Below are 20,500 nucleotides of genomic sequence, written 5' to 3'. Positions count from 1 at the left end.
TCACGAGACTCAGACAGTGCCAAGGAATACTTACATAATACCAGCCCTAGCCCTAGCGCACGCAAGCGAAAATTGCACCGAATCGCGACGTGCAACAATTTCGCGGCTTGGCTTCGATCTTTTTCCCTCCATCACCACGACAAGAGCCAGACGATTGATCTTACATCCGTCAATCTATCAATCGCCCATCATGGCCCCCTCCCAGCTCCCCCCGGTTTTCAACCCTACCTCGCAGGACATTGAGATGCTCCTTGCTGCTCAGTGCCACCTTGGTTCCAAGAACCTTCAGGTGCACATGGAGCCCTACCTCTGGAAGCTCCGCCCCGATGGTGTCAACGTCCTGAACATTGGCAAGACCTGGTATGCGCAACAGTGAATCGACTCCTGACTGAATTTGTATCTAATCTGTGTTGTGATGGAATAGGGAGAAGATCGTCTTGGCTGCCCGTATCATCGCCGCCATTGACAACCCCGCCGATGTCTGTGTCATCTCCGCTCGTCCTTACGGTCAGCGTGCCGTCCTGAAGTTCGCCTCCCACACCGGTGCCACCGCCATTGCCGGTCGTTTCACCCCCGGTAACTTCACCAACTACATCACCCGCTCTTTCAAGGAGCCCCGCCTGATCATCGTCACCGACCCTCGCACCGACGCCCAGGCCATCAAGGAGGCCAGCTACGTCAACATCCCCGTCATTGCCCTTTGCGACACTGACTCCCCCACCGACTTTGTCGACGTTGCCATCCCCACCAACAACAAGGGTCGCCACGCCATCGGTCTCGTCTGGTGGATGCTTGCCCGTGAGGTCCTCCGTCTCCGCGGTACTCTCGCTACCCGCGAGACCGAGTGGGACACCGTTGTCGATCTGTACTTCTACCGCGACCCCGAGGCCGAGGAGAACAAGGAGATCGCCGATGAGACCAAGGTTCCCGGTGCTGAGGAGATCGGTGCCGGTGCCGTTGAGTCTGGCTTCGCCGGTGAGAACTGGGACGCCTCCGCCCCCGGTGCCGGTAACCCTGGTACTGCCTTCGCCGCTGCCAGCGCTGCCACTGCCGCTGCTGGTGCCACCAGCTGGGAGGCTGACGGTGGTGACTGGGCCACCAGCACTGCCGCCCCTACCGGTGAGTGGGCTGAGGCTCAGCCCGCCTCCGGTGAGGCCAAGTGGTAAATTGCTTCACTGTGACACGGATAGTCGTTGAGAGGGGGGAAATTTGATCAAATCAATAAAAAAGTCTGGCGATCCGGGGAGATTGATGATTTACTGCGTCCCTGGAGACACGGGAATCGGAGAATGCTCTTGTTTTCTTTTCTACTTTTGAGTCCTTTCATGGACTTCAATCCCCCGCAAATTCCCTTGACATGTCTATCCTAGTCTCTGTGTGCAATGTTCAAAAAACCAAAAACTGAAAAACAGCAGAAGAAAACGAGCTTTCACCGGGAACCCTTCAATTCTTTTGCCTCAGTGGCCTCCTCTTACCAGCACCTTTTTTTTTATTTCCTTGTTTTGCATCGGGGAGGGATAGCAAAGTCAATCATTGACTGGCGCTTATGAGGGAAAGAGATCCAGTTGCTTTTCTTAATGAAGCTTCTGGGGGAAAGCCCTGTGCTGTCAATTCACAAGGTGGACTTGATCGTTACCTTGGTTTCTCCCTGCATGTTATTCTAGTAATCTGAAAAGGTTGTGCTTGGTATCGTATTATGCTTCGTAGACTCGTAGACTGAGGCCTGCTTGGATGTAGACTTAAACGTGGATGCCCAGGACATGTCTTCACCCTTTCCGTCTCGCCAGCCACACCTCGGTTGACCCCAAGCCAACTACAGGATATATCAGTTAGGTTCTATGCTGGACGCTTCGGGGCACGACTAATTCTGTGCGTGCTCCGGTGTGCTGACCTTGTCTACAAGATATTTTGCTTGGAATGACATGAAATTGAAAGTTCTTTAGTTCAACCTCACTGATTGAGACGCGTACACTGGGTACGACAGTCACAAAACTTTGAACAATTCATAAAATGGCACACGATGTACCGGGGGTCTGCCCACCCTTCTCAGTAGTCGTCATTGCTGCTAGTCTTGCGAGATCTTCAAACGTCTCTGGAAGCAGCTCGCCTGTCACAGCCGAACACTCGGCATATCTGTCACAGCGAAGTTCTTGAGCAATCCGGTAAGCCTAGACCGATCAGTCAGTTATACCAGAAACAAAGTGCCTTTTTGACAACAGTATACATACCTCTTGTGGATAGATGATTTCCGGACCTTCTCTCCTCAGATCCCTTTTCAGACCCAACATCATGACCGGTAGACGCTCGCTATGGCCATACTGGAAGTATCGTGTTATGTCGTTTCGCCACTTTACACCCCGAGATTCGATTAGATCCTATGTAGTTATATGACCTGGTGTATAGATTTTACGTACCGCTTTTAGCCCGTCTAGTGTTTCTCGGTTGGAGATATCGAATGCTAGAACAACCAGATCAGGCTTGAGAGTTGACCAATGCTGATTCGGATTGGATGTGTCGTATAGCTCCAGAGTGAACGTTTTCCTTGAGAACCGAATATCATAAATGAAAGGCTGATCGCTATCTCGTAATAATTCGAGGGCATTTGCGCTGGCACCCGGCTGCCCTGGCGGAGATGGCCTGCTATTTTTTAACCGACTGTAACGCATTAGCATATGAGTCCCACAGAGATGTTCATGTATGCATATGCGGACAAGACAGAGACATTTCAGGATATCTTGGGAGTCACATGTGAGAGATATACTCACGCTAGGAATGTCGATTTGCCGCAGGCTGGATCCCCGAGAAGCAGCAAAGAGACCGAGGTATCTGCCCCAGTTTGAGGGTCCGTCTCAGCCATTTTAGGACTGTGAATTGATACAATTGATACTCGGCTTCCTCAATATCGGTCAACGTGCAGGAGGGGACAACCCGAAGATATATTGCGGATTTTCACTGAAAGATGAAGACAGACGTAGATAAACCAGTGCCTCCTAGCAGTATCTGAAGGAAATAATATATATGCTCCGTGGTTGTTGTAGACATCGATGAGGTGAACATTTGAGGTAAGGTTCCAAGCTTAGCGAATCAGATCTACACCGGCCAGATAGTGTCCCAGGCCTACAATATGAGTAGTAATTCTTGGACTTCTTGGAGAATAAGGAGAGAACATCACTTGTAAGACATATTGAGCGATATATGAGGTAGTACATACCCCATAGTACATGGATATACATGGATTTCATTACGACTTGACTCTAAACCCTATACAATTACCATACCATACAAATATAAATTACCACAATACACCCATGCTCCGCGGACTTTTCAACTTCGATTTTCTCCAGGTCAACACCAATCCATACTTGGCCCATCCTTGGTTCAGTCGCTGGACGTGGCATGTGGAAATCTCCAGCAAAGCTCCTCCCATTGAGTTGCAGACTCCAACAAACCCTCCAGCACACGCGAACCCTCTGCCAGTCCCATACTCCCACACCAACCATGGCAGACAGCAAACAAGAACAAACAGACTACTCAGCCTGGAGCAACACTAGCCTGATCGCCCGGATCACTGAGTTAGAGCGCCAACTCCACTCTCAAACAACGGAGTTCAAAGCGCCAACAGAAACCCCATCACAGACACCCCGCCATCCACTAGCTCCCATCTCTACCGACGTCCCCGAACCTGATATCCCACACCCAGAGACCTCCAAGCCATCTAAAAAGCGGCCGTTGTCTCCACCAGACGGCGATATCACACACACTCCTGCGCCATCACGGATCCACAAGAACGATCGCAGCTTCGACCCCTCCAAGTACTCGACGCGGTACATTGCGTTGAAGTTTGCATACCTTGGCCAGCGATACAATGGACTCGAGCATACAAACGGCAATGTGACTCCGTTGCCTACAGTTGAAGAGGTCATATGGAAGGCGTTGCGACGCACACGTCTGATCTTCCCCGAAATTACCGATGGCAACGAGCCAGATGATATCGAGCCGCGCGCGTTGAAGCCTTACCATCTCTACTGGGATGGATGTGATTACTCCAAGGCAGGGCGTACAGATAGGGGTGTGAGCGCGTTCGGACAAGTCATTGGGTTGCGAGTGCGCAGCTCACGGCCTAAGCCTAAGCACTCCATTGAGGGCGACGATGCGATGCAGATAGATTCAGGCTCTGGTGGGAAGCAGTGGGATGATGTTGCCGATGAGACCAACTATATACAAGTACTGAACAGAGTGCTTCCGGAAGATATTCGTGTTCTGGCTTGGTGTCCTAACCCACCGGAAGGATTCAATGCTCGCTTCTCTTGCCGCGAACGTCGGTACAGATACTTCTTTACCAACCCTGCTTTCTCTCCAACGCCCGGGGCCCCTGGATTTGAGAACCGCGCCCAGAATGGCAAAGGACCGCGTGCTGAGTATCGTGAAGGCTGGCTCGATATCGATGCTATGCGTGAAGCAGCTAAGCATTTCGAGGGTAACCATGATTTCCGGAACTTCTGCAAGTTGGACACCAGCAAGCAGATTGAGAACTTTGAACGTGTTATCTTCCACTCTGACATTGAGGTTGTCAACCCGAAGACTAACCCGGTGGGTTACGTCGGACAAACTGGATTCCAGGCCAAAGCAAATTCGGGACCCGAAGCGGATTTAAACCCTCCTTCGACAAGCTCTCAGAACACTCCTCTTGTTTACTCTTTCACCCTTCACGGCTCTGCGTTTTTGTGGCACCAAGTGCGACACATGGTTGCGATTTTGTTCCTAGTGGGACAAGGACTCGAGTCTCCATCCATTGTGCCTGAACTACTGGATATTCAGAAGAACCCCCGGAAGCCAACTTATGAGATGGCTGATGACGCTCCTCTCGTTTTGTGGGACTGCATATTCCCTGACGAGAACTCGGGTAATCGTGTAGATGCTATGGATTGGATCTATGCTGGCGACTCCCGCGGCAACAGCAACACGACCGCCAAGGGCGATAGCAAGTTCGGTATGCGGGGAGCTGTCGACCGGCTGTGGGCAGTCTGGAGACAGCGCAAGATCGACGAGATCTTGGCGGGTGCTCTCCTGGATCTGACTGTCAGCCAAGGTGACCAGAGTGCTGCGCAGAACACTGGCGGCGAATTATTAAACCATGGCAATTCCAAGAAGTCAAACAAGGGAGCAAAGATCTGGGTCGGCGGAAATGAGACTCGCCCTCATGGAAAATATGTTCCGGTCAACGAGAAAGGCAAGATGGATACCGTGGAGGTTCAAAATGCTCGAGGACTTGTATCAAAGCAGCGCAAGCTGGCCAGCAAGGAAGAGGCCGCGGCAAAGTTGGCCCAAGCCTAGTGAGCCAATTGTATATAGCGATCAAACATGGCGCTTAGGCTGAAAGTATGAAAATATGTTTATCATAAACAAGGAACGAATCCTTGTAGATCATCTTGTCACTTCATGACTTCGCATCGTAAAGACATCGCCGTGAACCTCTCCATACTTGCTCTAAGATCTCCCTCTTGGGTAACATGTGCTAGACCAAAAGTCAGCCTGGAAATACAACGTATATTGAATCACGTACCGGAAAGACAACCAATGCATCAGGCTCGCCTTCGACAATGACAGCTAGGTAGAAGCGAACCTCGAAGCCCTTGAAAGCCTCATGGATCACAATATCCTGAATTTGTGTGGTAGGAATAAACCTCGTTGCTGCAGTGGAAAGGTAAGTCGAAGATGATGTCGAAGTTTGTATTCCAAATCCTCGAATGACCAGGAGGGACTCCTCTGTTGGCCTTAGTTAGCCATGCATAGACCAGACCATTCCAGCTCGCCATTTTCCACCTACCAGTATAAGTTCTTCTGAAAACGCAATATATGACAAAGACTCCACCCACTGCCATAGCCAGAGGGTTGTAAAAGTCCGCCAGATTACACACTTTGGCACCGAGCGGACTGGACCACACGGCTGGCCAAGCTATCACCCCGCCATCCTCGTAGAAGAACGCATGTCGGAGTCGCGCAATCGCAGTGCCTATTACACAGAAGAACAGAGCTGCACGCAGTAGGATTTGGAGACCGAATAGGATTTTGGCGGGGGAATTCGATCGCTGCGGCGCATTGGAGACTGTGAAGGAGACGGTCGTCGGAGAGGGCCGACGGACTGTTAATCGGCCTGGCATCTTCGGTTTTGGAGAATGATATGACGAGAAGCAGATCAATAGAGCAACGCCATTGCAATGTCCTCTTGAACCTTAGGCTTAAGTCAGGAACTTCGAGAGCACTCCTTACGCAGGAGAAGCTCTTGAATAACTACGCACTAGCCCTATTTGGGCGTAGTGCACCGAATGGCAGCTACATGCAACCACGTGACCCATCCATTCTCCGTTTACATTAGGTCTGGGCTGTCGGGCAACAACACAGCTTATCTTCCCCTCATACAACACCATGGGTGATCGATCACGAAGCAGATCTCCCCGGCCAAGAGATAATGGCGACCGAGACCGATCCAAAAAGTCTGGTGGTTTCCGGTGGAAAGACAAGAGTGACAAGATTCGCACCGACGATTCCCGCGGCGATGAGCGCAGATTAGAACGCGGATATCGCGACCGACCACGATCGCCACGTCGCGACAGAGATGGAGACCGGTACGGAGGATCTCGAGATCGCAGCCGGGACCGTGACCAGCGACGACGCGATGATCGAGATGCGCCGCGCGAAGGTGGGGAAATGAAAGAAAAGACAGAGAAGAAGGAAAAGAAAGAGAAGAAACAGAAGAAGCCTGTCATGCCTCAATCCTCGGAGCCCATGATTGTCGTCCATGTCAATGATCGCCTGGGAACCAAAGCTGCGATTCCATGTCTTGCTTCAGACCCCATTAGTACGTCTCTCTCGACTTACGGCTCCACGCACACCATACTGACCCTCTACAGAGCTCTTCAAAGCCCAGGTGGCTGCCCGCATTGGTCGTGAACCTCATGAGATTCTTCTGAAACGTCAAGGCGAACGTCCATTCAAAGACCAGCTTACACTCGAGGACTATGGAGTGAGCAACGGAGTACAGCTTGATCTGTAAGTTTTCATCGACCCGTCGCACTCCGACTGAAATGCTAATGGTCTTATAGCGAGGTCGGAACTGGAGAATGAAGGATGGATCAGACTGTATATGGAACAGTTTCACTTTGGGTCTTTGATTTTATTATTCTTTCTCTTCTAGTTACCACGGGAACGGAGCACCGGAGTAAGGCATGGATATGATCAGGATTTGGTTTTTACAGAGGAAGGGAGGCAGTGTATATCTACAATGGAACATTTGTACCTGGTCGTTCCTGCGCCGCCGTTTTCTGGGGGCGTCGTCACGACATGCGCTTTACCTCATGCGGATTGCATGCCTGAGGCACCATCCCCACTCCAGGCTTTTTTCCATCGCGGGACTCACACGAGCGTCACTTTTTTCTCTTATGTCCTGGTCTCTTCAAACTCTCGGTCTTTGCTCCGCCATGAGGTAGCTATTAGCCTCAATCTCAAGAACTCTCCTTTTGACCTTCTTCCTTTCGACTCGACCTTTTCGCCCTCACCTCCCGCCCCAGATTTTCTTTCCCCTCCAACTTTCTCTGACCTCCACTTGATCTTCTTTCACCAATTCTTACGACCGTTACACCTACACAACCAGACAACATGGTTCGCAATCTTGTTGTCATTGGAGGAAACTCTCACCCCCAGTTGACTCAAACTATCTGCGGTGTGCTCGGTATTCCTCCTGCAGAGGTTCTGCTCTCCAAATTTGCCGTCGGTGAGACTCGGGTTGAAGTCCAAGAGTCAGTTCGTGAGAAGGATGTCTATATCATTCAATCCGGCGGTGGCAAGGTCAACGATCACTTGCTAGAACTCCTCATCACCATCTCCGCCTGCAAGACTGCCTCGGCCCGGCGCGTCACCGCCGTTCTCCCTCTCTTCCCTTACTCCCGCCAAAGTGATATCCCATACGACAAGGCTGGTGCTCCTCTGGTCAAGGCTGGTGCCCCTAGCCGCTCCGCTAACGGCGGCTACACCTTCGAGAGCACTCCTCCTACCCCCGGCCCCGGTAAACCCGAAGGCCTCGGTTTGACGAATGGGATGGAAAATCTCCAGAAGGGCCTGGCCAGAGCTCAGATTGAGGAAAGCACCGGCAGTCCTGTGAAGCGCCGCAACGGTATGCCCCGCAGCGAAACCACGGATTCCCTCAAGTCCGTCGCCAACGGAGCCGACGACGCTGCCAGCAATGCCTCCTCCAAAATCAGCTCCTTCCAGCCGCGTCCCGGTTACAAGCAGTGGGTTGCACAAGCCGGTACCTTGGTGGCCGACCTACTTACTTGTGCCGGTGCCGACCACATCATCACCATGGATTTGCACGACCCGCAATACCAAGGATACTTTGATATCCCAGTCGATAACCTCTACGGCCGTCCCCTCCTCAAGAGCTACATCCAGCGCAACATCCCCAACTACAAGCAGGCTGTTATTGTCAGTCCCGATGCTGGTGGTGCCAAGCGCGCTACTGCGATTGCGGACCAATTGGGCATGGAGTTTGCTTTGATTCACAAGGTCAGTGTTTGACACCACCCTGACATGTATTTTATTAATCTTAATGTTTTACAGGAACGCCGCCCTACCAAGATCACAGACCGCCAAAATGCCACCATGATGTTGGTCGGTGACGTCCGTGACCGGATAGCTATTCTGATCGATGACCTGGCGGACACCTCCAACACCATTACCCGGGCCGCCAAACTCCTCAAGAAGGAGGGTGCATCCCGAGTTTACGCCCTGGTCACCCATGGTATCCTGAGCGGCGACGCCATTGAGCGCATCAACGCTAGCGCCCTTGACAAGGTGGTTGTGACCAACAGCGTGGACCAGCAGGAGCACCTGCGCCTGTGCCCCAAGCTCGAGGTCCTCGAGGTCGGCCACGTTTTCGCCGAAGTGAGTCATCCGTCCACTTTCTCCCGCGTCATCATTGCTAACCTATCTCCAGGCCATCCGCCGTGTGCACCACGGTGAAAGTATCAGCGTTCTCTTCCAGTATGACTGATTGCTGAATTCCCCTTCTTCCTATATAACGAAATTTCACCTCGACCTACATTTCTCCCCCTCCCCCTCGTCATAGATCCAGGTTCGCAGTAGACTTGGTACCCTGAATTTGCGTTCGGTCTGATTGATGCGTCTGCGTCTTGCTCTGGTTCTGGCTGGCTTTTCCTTTATGTTTGTCTCGAATATTTTGTGTTTTATCTCTGCCACACCCTTTGCCATTTGCACATATGAGCCCTCTTGAAACGAAATTGGAATCTTTCTTTTCAATCTGCATAAGCAACGGTCTCGGGTTAGACTATCGCGGTTAATTCCGTTGTCTGCTCCGCGGGGCCGTAAGATTCGCGGTGTGGAGGCCGACCCATGTCTTTTTTTATCTCTCTCGCTTTGCCTCACTCTTTTTTTCGGTAAACTGTCTACTGAAATTGAGGCTTTCTTCGGCCTACCCGTGGAAGAAATACACCATGTACTTATAGATCTAGATCCCGAGCTTATCCCGGGACAAGAATGTACACCAACAAAATGGATATCTGATATATTTATTTTGTCCTCTATATCACAAGGATAAAGGCAGCGCACATGCAAAAAACGCCTCATACGAAAGATAGACAAAGGAGGAGAACCAAAATCAAAGAGAAAGAGGTTGATGCGCTCACGTTAAAGAACAAACTGGGTACTCGATACAACGAAAAGCAGCTGGCAGAAAAACCAAAATACCAGCCAGGAAGATAGGTAAGTACAAAGAGGTGTAAGAAGCAGGAAATATCATAGGTTATGCCTTGAGCTTAGAACACAGAGATGAAGTTTCCAATTCTCTCCTTCTGGTTCTGGGCAATGCATTCCGAGATCCAGGTTACGTTCCGGATTTCCTGAGACTCGTTAGATGATGATTGTATATCCAAGAGAAACCCTTTGAATATGCTTACCTGTTCCTTTAACTTCATCCAAGCGTAGACTACCGCCGGAGTGAATTGACGAGTGAAGACCAGCTTTGACAGATCCATTTCCTTTTGGTAGAAAAGATCCTCAAGGCTCTTGCCATCTGCAGGGCCACCGCCCATACCACTCATTCCGCCGCCTTGGCTCAGACCTACAGAATCGAAGAATGCCTTGTAATCGCCAACAGCGCTGACTGCCAGAGCGACGCCCTCAACATCCTCTGCGCGGGACAGCATCAGACTGCCCTCAGGGTAGAGCTTTCCGAACTCGGGGTAGAGTTTCCTCCGCTCGACCTTGGACAGCTCGGTACCGAAAGAGTTGAGAGTGATGTTGATAGCGCGACGGTCTGCCTCGAACTGCAGGATCTCAGCCATGACATCCTGTGTCGGCGTGCCGCTGAAGTCCGGGTGGGTATTGATGAAGTTGTAAAAGTCCTCCAAGTAGTTCTTGTACAGGGTGTTACGGACAATCTCGATGTTCAGCTCATCCAGATCCTGGTGGCTCAGACTATCCTTGAAGTAGGCGGCTAGTGGGGTCTCGATCAGAACTGAGTTGTAGAGTTCTTCGATATTGGTTGCGACACATAGCACAGGCAAGGTCTCGAACCATCCCAGTGGGTGGCATCGTTCCAAAAGTTCACGGGTGTCACGTTCGTGCAGAGTACCGGTAATCAGGAGTGCGATGTTGTCGATCATGTAGCCGTATGTCATGTATTCTAGGAACTTGGCCGATGAGCCCGTCGCTTGTGCAATCAGATACTTGAACTCAGAGACTAGCTTGTCGGTCATCCGACCTGCAAGGTCGGAGGTGGAGGGGTTCGGGGGTAGAGAGGCAAGGAAATCGCCATATGCGGGAGCGAGCTGGAGCTTGACATCTGTGGGGCTGGGGGTCAGACTCGATAGCGAACAATGGGATCGACATGAGAGTCGATAGGGTCAATAGAGCGTACCATCGATTGTCTCGCATTGGGCTAAGTTAGAATAGTTCTGGCCGCTCAACAGGCTATTCCGATATCCACGGACAATGCCCTCGACGAATCTGGGCGAGTTAGCGAAGGGCGCTTGGGAGTAGCCAGACAGTTAGAACACATACCCGCCGTTAACATTAAAGAATAGGCCCTCCATTGTGAACGTGGAGCAGATGAATAGGGAAGCTGTTCTGTAGCTCTACTCAACCTGGACACGCACGGCATTACATAAGCCACCAGCCACGCCCGCTCAGCCACGCCTGTGGCTCCCGCTTTTGCACTTTTTTCTTCCGTGCAAAATTTCTAGATTTCTCCAACGACAACTGGTGGTCGCCGCCTACGCCTAATTTTTTCAACCCTCGGTTTTTTAGTTCGATTATTTGTTCATTCATTATCTGAACACTTTCACTTGTTATACTATCGATCCCTACACGCCGTGGCCGCGCACCATGACGCTCTTCATCCTCACTGAGACCAGCGCGGGCTATGCCCTGCTGAAGGCTAAGGACAAGAAGCTCCTTAAGCGTGATGATATCGCCGAGGAGGCTTCCACCGCTGAGGGTGTTTCCAACCTGTACGTCAATGCTTGCTTTGCACGCTTTCAGGCAAATTCTGAGCGGGGATAAATTATCCTTGCGTGGGCGCAAAAATTTCGTTATCGGCAACAATGTCACTAACACAACTTTTAGTCTCAAGCTGAAGAGCTTCCAGAAGTTCGACAGTGCCGCCACAGCTCTGGAGGAGGCTGCCTCCATTATGGAGGGCAAGGTCACCCCCCGTCTGGCTTCGCTCCTCGATGGAATTAAGGAGGAGAAGAAGGTCTCTCTGGCTGTTGCCGATGTCAAGCTCGGTAGGTAATTGCAATCGTATATCATGAAACAGACTGCTAACGATTGATCCCACAGGAAATGCCATTAGCAAGCTCCCTGGCCTCGACATCCAGCTCGTCGCTGACTCCACCACCAACGACATCTTCCGTGCCATTCGTGAGCACCTCACCACCCTCATTCCCGGTTTGATGCCCAGTGACATGTCCACCATGTCCCTTGGTCTGTCTCACTCGCTCGCCCGTCACAAGCTCAAGTTCTCCCCCGACAAAATTGACACCATGATCGTCCAGGCCATTGGCCTTTTGGATGACCTTGACAAGGAGCTCAACACCTACGCTATGCGTGTTAAGGAATGGTACGGATGGCACTTCCCCGAGCTGGCTAAGATCCTCAACGACAACATTGCCTACGCCAAGCTCGTTCTGAAGATGGGTATGCGTTCCAACTGGGAGACCGCTGACCTCGCTGAGGTCCTCCCCGAGGAGATTGAGGGTGCTGTCAAGGCTGCTGCCGACCGCTCCATGGGAACTGAGATCAGCGAGGAAGATCTCGAGAACATCCAGGCTCTCGCTGAGCAGGTTGTTGGCTTTGCCGACTACCGCTCCCAGCTCGCTTCTTACTTGACCTCCCGTATGAACGCCATTGCTCCTAACTTGACTGCCCTTGTCGGTGACCTCGTTGGTGCTCGTCTCATTGCCCACGCTGGCAGCCTCACCAACCTCTCCAAGAGCCCTGCTAGTACCATCCAGATTCTGGGTGCCGAGAAGGCCCTCTTCCGTGCCCTCAAGACCAAGCACGACACTCCCAAGTACGGTCTGATCTACCACGCTTCTCTCATTGGACAGGCCACTGGCCGCAACAAGGGCAAGATGGCCCGTATCTTGGCTGCCAAGGCCTCTCTGGGTATCCGTGTCGACTCTCTCGCTGAGTGGGCTGACGATGTCACTGAGGAGGAGAAGGCCGCTCTCGGTAACGAGGCCCGTTTCAACCTCGAGCGTAAGCTTGCCGGTATGGAGGGCAAGCCCATGAAGGCCCGCGGTGTTGCCATCGCCCCCAACGGTACCCAGGCCGAGAAGTTCGACCTCAAGGAGGCCCGCAAGTACAACCCCGATGCTGATGCCTTGGCTTCCGAGGAGCCTGCCTCTGCCAAGAAGAGTAAGAAGGAGAAGAAGCTCGTCGAGGAGGTTGAGGATGAGGAGATGGCTGACGCCGACTCTGACGACGAGGACTCCGAGTCCGAGGACGAGTCCCCCAAGAAGAAGTCCAAGAAGAGCAAGGACTCAGACCTCGAGGCTCTGGCTGCCAAGGCCGGTCTCAGCGTGAAGCGATACGAGCGCAAGCTCGAGCGTGGTGAAATCACGTTCGACGCAGAGGGCAACCCCACCTCAGTCAGCAAGAAGGACTTGAAGAAGGCCAAGAAGGAGTCCAAGAAGTCCAGCAAGGACGAGGGCAAGAAGCGCAAGCGCTCCGAGGACGATGGCGAGAAGAAGAAGAAGAAGAGCAAGGGAGAGTAAGCGCGTGTTTTAAAAGTTTCTGCACTGTGACCAGATGGTATTCCTGGGATCTGTATGATATCACACTTTTCTTTTTCTTTTCTGTTTTTTGTTGATCTTCCTGTCGCTCGTATGTTTGGGGCATTTTCAAGGTTGATCTACCGGTCTTTCACTGGCGCAGAGGGTGCTCGTTAGGAACAAGGCAGTACAGTTTTAGCTGGAATAATCTGTTCATATTTTAGTACCATACTGTAACACTGTGCTTGTTTGCATACATGCATGCATTGTCATAGATATAGCATTACACTCTTTTAGCCATGCGGCAGCCCTGCTTTACACTTTGAGGCTCGAAATGATATGCAAAAGATAAAGTCACCGCCTGTTTCTGCCGGCAGTTCAAACAATTTTCCTTCACCACTAGAGTTATAGCTCTAGCATCTACCTATCTTCCCATATTGAACCAGCAAAATGAGGGTAAGTCTCTTCAGCATGGAAAGGTGCATAGATTCTGACTATGTGTCATAGATTATTGACCCCCAAACCGCCGTCATGACCAATGTCGAGGTCCTGGCGTACCTCACCTCCAATCCACCCCGCCGGCCACCGAACCCGCCGCCAAACTCGCGCAATTGGGTCCCTAGTCCTGATCTTAGAGACCATAATACCGTCGTAAAGGAGGTAAGATACTTCTAGCTATTTATTCAATCTTTTCCTTGAGGAATAGCAGCGCAGCGCACCTACACCAAGAGCATATGAAGCGGCCTTGATCAATCGTCGCGTTTCCCAAAGCCAACATCGCAAGCAAAGACAACGACAGTGAAAGATCCCCGCTAACTCTCCTCCAGATTCACAATTATGCAAACCGTCTCTCTCCCCACCTCCTCAGATACCCCCGCTACACAGCCCGACCCTCATCCTCGCAATCGCAATCACAAGCCGCCATGACGAGCACACTACAAGCCCAAAGCTCAATCACAGACCCTGACGCAGCGTCGCTGCCACCCCCAGTCTCTAATTCAGAACCCACACCCATGGACACCGCCCTGCGGAACCTAGTAAGCCGTCTACAGCCATACGGACTGACGAAAGCCGAAGTCGTGATGATTTTGAACCTCGGTCTGGGGTTGGGTCCTGCAGCCGAAGCTAGCGAAGAAGCTGGGGAGGAACTGCCCTATGGTGAGGCGGTGATGGATGTAGATGAGACAAATGGGGATGAGGCAGCTGCAGAAGGCGAGGAAGCGGAGATGAGCCCTGCTGATTATACTGCTATGGTACTGTTGGATGGCATAGTCGAAGAGAGGGAGCTCAGACTTACGGACGAGGATGTGGCAGCTATTTTGGTTATTATCCGGGAGACACTTACTGCAGATTATGAGAATATCAGAGGGTGAGATATTCTGGACAGGTTCATTTCACTTTATCCCATACGAGATACCATTCTGCCTCTTGCCATATTCATTTTGATATTCATACCATAGGTGACTCACGTATAAGCCCAAGGGCTACATTGGCATCACGGCATGTCTGTTGGATTTATCGGTATTGTAGGTATAAACTTGCACTGTTGGCAGGTATCACGACTATTTACACATTGCCCTAAATTGAGACAGCTTCTACCAAGACCTCGAAGCGATTAAGACTAACTGACTTACTCTTTTTCATACACTGGTGCCCACAGGTCTTTCGGTCTCTTGAGGTTCTGTTTTGTATAGTTGTTTCTTTATTTTCAAGTGCCTTGAACTAATCATTCGGATTATGGGAAGATTGGTACGCGAAGGCATTATGCCTATGGATAGAGTCCTAAACCACAATGATGCCCGAATCATAGCACTGGTTCAGATCAGATCTTGACCTTAGCAGGTGCCGAAGTCATACGACCATGAACATAACTAATCCTCTGAAACTTCTTGATCGCATCACCCCAAAGCTCCTGACGAAGCACAGCATATACTCTAGACCAGACCCAATTAGCACAGATCCATCCATATCTTCTCCTCACCTCAAACACCCCAGAGAGAACATACCCCATTTGAGCCTTAGGTGCCCACTTGGCTCCCATCTCGAGGGCCACGTCAAGCATATCCTCAGGCTCAGCAACAGCATCAACAATGCCATCCTCCAAAGCTTCCTTACCCGTCCATCGGTGTGCCTCAAGAAGCATTTTACGTGCCACCTGTGGACGCAGTTTCAGACGAGGCAAGGCACCAATTCCGTCAAAGTGCAGGCCCAGATTCACGGGGGGCATCGAGATGAAACCCCGGCGCGAGTTCATGATCCGATAATCATGAGCTAGAGCGAGTGGACAGGCACCGCCGAAGGTATGGCCTGTGAGAAGGGCGATTGTTGGGAATGGGAAGTCGAGAATTGTATGGATGAGCTTTGATTCATTAGAGCTCTGGGGGCATGCTTTTGTGAATTGTCGCGTAGGAAATCCTGATTGGACTCACTGGGTAGAAGCCATCAGTGTTGGCAAATGGGTTCTTATCTGATTCCTCTAATTCAAGTCCCTTATGTCTGTTAGTTGTTGTTCTGTATAGACGTCTGTACTGACAGTAGACCAGAATTTGGTATCATTTCCTCGCGTGATCACTGCTCCTGCAGATTCAGCGCCAAGGGTCTTCTCGATAGTGCGATATGCTAGGATCATTTCTTGACAATATGTTGAGTTGAGTCGGTTCTCGGGTGGTTTCTGCATGGTGAGAACGAAGACATTGCCATGTCGTCCGAGAGACAAATTGTTGAATGTTGGTATATCGGCCATAGTCAGTTGATATTCTCAAATGAATCAAAGAATCCAGGCTGTCTATGCATAAATGCAACGTTATACTTTGTACTTACGCCCCCGCATCCCCAAATCCCCCACACCGAAACTGACCGAGTGCCGGAGCATCAGATATTGAGATTGTATGTTGAAGAACTGCTGGCTCTGAAGTTGATTTGTTATTCGTTCTTATGTTGTATTCCTGTGTTCTTGTATTTTGATGTTCTTTTCTTTTTGTAGAGCCTATCCTATAGCCCTCATCTACCAAGTGATCTCGTCCCAGTCGAGATCCTTGAATAGCCAATCTCCCATACCCTGATATTGATGAAAGAAATCACCCGTCATGGGTGGCATACCACTCATAGTAAAGCCGGCATTGGGATCCAAGACTGTGGTAAGCGGCCGATACTCTGAAATATCGCCCGGTGTCCGGCACTCGGCCAAATGACTTAGTGCGCCAGATCCACCGAATGCCACTGTTTCATTGGCTTGGTTGCTTTCATTTCGTACTTCCATAAAAAAGGGCCACGCCCAAGAAAGTTCCCCACGAAATCCTTCAAAAAAGGGCCGGTGTTCTCTCGAGAGCGTCATCGCCGGCACTTGTTCTGGGATTCCTACACTCTGCTGCTTTTCAGCAATGCTTCTCAAAGCTCTGAGACTACCCTTTGCAGACGACCAGCGCTTCGCAAGTTCGTCAAGGGCCAGATAAATTGTTTCCAGGCTAGAAGCCGCTTGTTCCCAAAGGGATGGAGTGTTTTTGCATGAAAGCAACCCGATTCCAGAAGCTAGTAAATGAAAAGTGAAGATGGGACCCAAGAATTGGACCTCATCTCGAGCAAGGAAGTCGTCAAATATCCCTGCTACGAAAGATGATGCCAGAATCACTGCAGGTGAAGGCGACTTTCCAGAGCTTGGACGACACATGATGGCAAGACAGACGAAGTATGGAATGTGAAGCTGTCGCGCTTCAAAACTGTACTGGTTTAGGTGTTGAGATAGGGATGGACGTCCTGGAGTGCTGTCACTGCGAAATAAACGCAGCGACGGAGGGAGATCTCGTGTCCACCGATACAGCTGGTTCTCGATATGTTGTCGTACCTGACGAGTGAGGGCCTTGCGTCGACAGTGTTGGGTCAAATGGCCCAAGATAGAACTGATCTCCACATAGGCGATGAACAGCGTGGCATCCGAGCTTGAATCTTGGAAATCATCAAGGCAAGGCGGTGCTAGTTCGCAATCCTCCATGTCGACTGCAAGTGGTCGGCCCTGTCCAGCAGAAATGAAGCAGTCTCTAGCCTGTTTGATATCAATCCCAACCCATTCCGACAAGCTAAAGGGGCTAAGTAGTAATATGAAACAACTTACAAACAATGTCCACCAGAGTCTGCGCCTCAAAGGAGCATCTCGCCTATTAGTCGATTCCTTATGCAGCCCAATCTGATGTGCTAAGCCAACCCCGACATATCGCCAAAAGCCGCTAGTATTGGTAGAAACATGCTCCGGCCCTTCGGGGTTGTACCAATGCAAAATGCATACCGCAGCAACAACCGTCACAGGATTCCTCTCATAACCGGACCAGAACAACGCTTTGGCACGGCGGTAAAACTGATGTGAAGATGCATACGCAGTCACAGCTGGGGCTGAAGTGACACGACTTGCAGCAACGAAGATCGACTGAAGAAGTAGCATGGACGGCTGCTGAGAACCGCTTTCTTCCAGCCAACTGCGTTCAATGATTGGCATCCAGGGCGAGCACCGTTCCATGAATGTGTTTATGAGACCTTGGCGCACATGTCGTGGTGGTAGCTCGAAGGCACCCTGCAATTGTAGTATATGGATATCATCTTCTGTGGGACCGTCCGCCTCTCCTGTTGGATACGATCTGGCCTGATCCTCGTTTATGGCTACTGTATCGTCGAAGTAACGAGAGCGGGCCATGAAGCTTGGAATTGGGGCAGATGAGTATGGATTTGAGTCTGTCCGTGGTGGCCCAGATGCTCTGGACCACTCTGGGGTTGGAAGAGCATCTCTGGTCCCAGCTATGCTGCTTTGGCTTCCCTCGCGGTGCTGATTTTGGTCATAGGCCCTTTCAGAGTTCAAAAGACATGATTCAACAGGACAAGGACTGGTGTTGCTCGTTTCCAACTCGCCCCAGGTTGCTCGTCTTCTTCTAGGTGCTTCTTGAGTATCATCGGTCTGCGTTCTCTTTCTCTTGCGCTCTCGTCGACTGGGCATAATTAACAACATTGATTGTTTTTCTCTTCCACACATGACACTTACAAGCAAGGCCATTGATGTCGTTGGCAGTTCAAGCATACATCGGACGTTTCGCCGAAGATACATCGCACCTAGCAATATCAGTCAAGATGCCGCGTAAACGTTGCACTCTCGTACCTTCTTCTTATTGCAAGCAACACAGGCTGTTGGTGCTCTCAATGGCGGAGGGCTAAAACCATCCATACTGACCTGGACATGGTGCTTAAACACAATCTGAAGCAAACCGGCGACGTGGGTCTCTTCCCCGCGTTATAAGCCGAGGCTGCATTGCCGAACTATGACTTGATGCTTTTCAGCACATTCAACTACGAGATCGTTCTACTGAAGGAAATCAAACTCAACAATGCAGGTTGAATCAGGGGGTATCTTGTGTAGTTATGCGCCAGATGTTCATAGTGCTCATGCCCAGCCGGCCAAGGTCCAACTTGACCGATCACCAGATCTCAAGCCCGATCGACGATCAGAAACATGATGCTCGATATCTCGTGTAGCTCCGGCCAATCCGTGCTGTAGAAACCGTTCTCGTTCAATCTCCACCATGCCCCGGATCTTCAAACTACTGGTCAGACTTGCACCAGCCCACGGTCCAAGGGATTCGACTTCGCGTAAGACCCCCTGAACGGGAACTGGAATGTCTTTGTTCTGGCGACGAAGCTTTTGTTCCACAAAATCTAGTTCAGGCTCTTCCTTGGAGGGATCTGGCTTGTCTTCGTCTCCCGAAGAAGCATCCTCCTTGGCTGCAGCTTTCTCGTTACTCTGAGGTGTCTCAGTGCCGCTTGAAGGAGCACGAGCTGAAAGTTTCAGATCCTCCAATCTCTGCCGCTGCCGCTCGAGGGCTTTGCCTCGAATTGCACTCCAGCCATGTCTGTCAAGTAAGAGGGAGACTTCCTTGAGGACTCGCTGACGCAGCCCCGGAATTCGAGCACCGCCACCCACGAAGACAATGCGTGACATGCATGTGCCACGTGCGTCAGGAGGCAATGTAAGGAGAGTGTTGTAAATGAGCAGGGGAATTGACTTTTCTTCATCATCCATTTCGTGCTCGGCGGTGCCCGTTGCAATTAGGACCTTCTCAGCAGGTTCGGCGAGACGCGCGAACGACACATCCATGTATTCTTGCTGGGGATTTGCTGGAGACGGGATTGCCAATACCTGCTCTGATGCCGAGCTGTCTTCTGCCTGCAATTTACACCAGGCAAAACGACTGACCACCTCTTCACAGTAGGCAAATCCCACAGATATTTCGTCCTCTGCGTCATCATTTTGGTCCCCGTCAGACGCCAATTCACTGAGAATTCGACCCATCTCCTGCATCACTTGTTTCATGGCTCGTGTCGTCCTGTGTGTAATCATATCTCTGTATTCGTAAATGGCGGTTGCCGTGGTTTCAGCCCACCCAAGGTCAACTACCAGAGCAGACCGCAGTCCAGCAGCGGTAGCCGACATAGTCGCACTGGACAAAAGGGTGACACTCGGAAATCGCCAGCGACTGAAGAGCGTAGATAGTAATGACGAAAGCAACGGATGTGACATAAGAGAAGGAAGGACAAGAACCAGGCGAGATGTACCTGCATCCGTCAACAGGTACTGGTTATAGGTCTCGCGGAACGCGCGCTCAATCTTGTCCTCGACCAAACCCAGATCGACTTCCCGCGAGTCCGGCCTCCACAATTCGTATGGCCGTGTCCATTCCTCTGCGTCGACAGGCTGGGCTAACCGTCCAGCTCCCATGCTCCCCTGAATCCATCCCCGATAGTCCCCCACTCTCCTCGAGTCCTCGGGTCCAAATCCAATCACGCATGCGGGTGCACTGTTTCCTTCAAAGCCTGCACGGAGCCATCGCGCGCCTATCTCGAATATGATCGCATCTTCTTCATTTCGAAAGGACGAGCCCGGAGATGTCGTGCTCGTGAATGAGGTGTTGCCTGAGCGTAGTTGTTGCTGTGGTGTCTGCGGCGAGCTTGGTCGTGCGGTTTGGCTGTGACGTAGATTTGATGTTGCCGAGCTGCGCTTACTGGCGCTCATCGAAGGTGATTCGCTCGTCATTGCGTGGTGGTGAGCTTGAGCGCGTTGCTCTCCTTATTCGACTCAACAAAATTCCGCGGAGGTTGGTAGGAAACAGAGTTTGCTTCACCGACACGCAGGTAAAGCATTGAACGCCATCAAAAGAAATTCCAAACAGATAATG

At 51.1% G+C, this 20,500-nt stretch overlaps 12 protein-coding genes across 12 annotated transcripts; 6 read left to right on the top strand and 6 right to left on the bottom strand.

Moving 5' to 3' along the window:
- Positions 1–190: 190 nt before the first annotated feature.
- rps0 (40S ribosomal protein uS2) lies at positions 191–1,166 on the top strand (the record flags this gene model as incomplete). Its single annotated transcript, XM_057133342.1, has 2 exons — positions 191–360; positions 425–1,166. 2 exons carry the CDS (start codon positions 191–193, stop codon positions 1,164–1,166), a joined length of 912 nt encoding a protein of 303 aa, XP_056981330.1.
- An 837-nt stretch (positions 1,167–2,003) lies between these two features.
- Positions 2,004–2,857, bottom strand: N7511_010964 (uncharacterized protein; the record flags this gene model as incomplete). The annotated part of the gene is made up of 4 exons (XM_057133341.1): positions 2,004–2,168; positions 2,229–2,375; positions 2,415–2,637; positions 2,766–2,857. The coding sequence occupies 4 exons, from the start codon at positions 2,855–2,857 to the stop codon at positions 2,004–2,006; spliced, it is 627 nt and encodes a 208-aa protein (XP_056981329.1).
- Positions 2,858–3,498: 641 nt separating this feature from the next.
- On the top strand, positions 3,499–5,334 carry N7511_010963 (pseudouridine synthase DEG1; the record flags this gene model as incomplete). The annotated part of the gene is made up of 1 exon (XM_057133340.1): positions 3,499–5,334. One exon carries the CDS (start codon positions 3,499–3,501, stop codon positions 5,332–5,334), a length of 1,836 nt encoding a protein of 611 aa, XP_056981328.1.
- A 103-nt stretch (positions 5,335–5,437) lies between these two features.
- On the bottom strand, positions 5,438–6,161 carry N7511_010962 (PIG-H family GPI synthesis protein; the record flags this gene model as incomplete). Its single annotated transcript, XM_057133339.1, has 3 exons — positions 5,438–5,515; positions 5,564–5,766; positions 5,828–6,161. 3 exons carry the CDS (start codon positions 6,159–6,161, stop codon positions 5,438–5,440), a joined length of 615 nt encoding a protein of 204 aa, XP_056981327.1.
- Positions 6,162–6,426: 265 nt separating this feature from the next.
- On the top strand, positions 6,427–7,125 carry N7511_010961 (ubiquitin-like protein HUB1; the record flags this gene model as incomplete). The annotated part of the gene is made up of 3 exons (XM_057133338.1): positions 6,427–6,859; positions 6,912–7,050; positions 7,104–7,125. The coding sequence occupies 3 exons, from the start codon at positions 6,427–6,429 to the stop codon at positions 7,123–7,125; spliced, it is 594 nt and encodes a 197-aa protein (XP_056981326.1).
- A 531-nt stretch (positions 7,126–7,656) lies between these two features.
- On the top strand, positions 7,657–9,049 carry N7511_010960 (ribose phosphate diphosphokinase subunit PRS5; the record flags this gene model as incomplete). The annotated part of the gene is made up of 3 exons (XM_057133337.1): positions 7,657–8,562; positions 8,617–8,940; positions 8,993–9,049. The coding sequence occupies 3 exons, from the start codon at positions 7,657–7,659 to the stop codon at positions 9,047–9,049; spliced, it is 1,287 nt and encodes a 428-aa protein (XP_056981325.1).
- Positions 9,050–9,830: 781 nt separating this feature from the next.
- On the bottom strand, positions 9,831–11,108 carry N7511_010959 (H(+)-transporting V0 sector ATPase subunit d; the record flags this gene model as incomplete). Its single annotated transcript, XM_057133336.1, has 4 exons — positions 9,831–9,914; positions 9,972–10,858; positions 10,934–11,022; positions 11,077–11,108. The coding sequence occupies 4 exons, from the start codon at positions 11,106–11,108 to the stop codon at positions 9,831–9,833; spliced, it is 1,092 nt and encodes a 363-aa protein (XP_056981324.1).
- A 273-nt stretch (positions 11,109–11,381) lies between these two features.
- nop58 (RNA-processing protein NOP58) lies at positions 11,382–13,295 on the top strand (the record flags this gene model as incomplete). Its single annotated transcript, XM_057133335.1, has 3 exons — positions 11,382–11,525; positions 11,641–11,801; positions 11,857–13,295. Exons 1-3 carry the CDS (start codon positions 11,401–11,403, stop codon positions 13,293–13,295), a joined length of 1,725 nt encoding a protein of 574 aa, XP_056981323.1. The 5' UTR covers positions 11,382–11,400.
- A 447-nt stretch (positions 13,296–13,742) lies between these two features.
- N7511_010957 (uncharacterized protein) lies at positions 13,743–14,665 on the top strand (the record flags this gene model as incomplete). Its single annotated transcript, XM_057133334.1, has 3 exons — positions 13,743–13,748; positions 13,800–13,952; positions 14,120–14,665. 3 exons carry the CDS (start codon positions 13,743–13,745, stop codon positions 14,663–14,665), a joined length of 705 nt encoding a protein of 234 aa, XP_056981322.1.
- Positions 14,666–15,114: 449 nt separating this feature from the next.
- Positions 15,115–16,035, bottom strand: N7511_010956 (enoyl-CoA hydratase/isomerase family protein; the record flags this gene model as incomplete). Its single annotated transcript, XM_057133333.1, has 4 exons — positions 15,115–15,226; positions 15,299–15,669; positions 15,722–15,781; positions 15,826–16,035. The coding sequence occupies 4 exons, from the start codon at positions 16,033–16,035 to the stop codon at positions 15,115–15,117; spliced, it is 753 nt and encodes a 250-aa protein (XP_056981321.1).
- A 261-nt stretch (positions 16,036–16,296) lies between these two features.
- Positions 16,297–18,495, bottom strand: N7511_010955 (uncharacterized protein; the record flags this gene model as incomplete). Its single annotated transcript, XM_057133332.1, has 4 exons — positions 16,297–17,331; positions 17,401–18,262; positions 18,316–18,383; positions 18,430–18,495. The coding sequence occupies 4 exons, from the start codon at positions 18,493–18,495 to the stop codon at positions 16,297–16,299; spliced, it is 2,031 nt and encodes a 676-aa protein (XP_056981320.1).
- Positions 18,496–18,711: 216 nt separating this feature from the next.
- Positions 18,712–20,358, bottom strand: N7511_010954 (putative actin-related protein RO7; the record flags this gene model as incomplete). The annotated part of the gene is made up of 1 exon (XM_057133331.1): positions 18,712–20,358. The coding sequence occupies one exon, from the start codon at positions 20,356–20,358 to the stop codon at positions 18,712–18,714; it is 1,647 nt and encodes a 548-aa protein (XP_056981319.1).
- Between the last annotated feature and the right edge of the window lie 142 nt (positions 20,359–20,500).

Source organism: Penicillium nucicola (genome assembly GCF_028828085.1).
Source record: "Penicillium nucicola strain IBT 29836 chromosome Unknown utg000010l, whole genome shotgun sequence".
In the NCBI taxonomy this organism is placed as follows: Eukaryota; Fungi; Ascomycota; class Eurotiomycetes; order Eurotiales; family Aspergillaceae; genus Penicillium; species Penicillium nucicola.
Note: the sequence above shows the minus strand (reverse complement) of the source record. Positions and strands in the feature narration are given on the sequence as shown.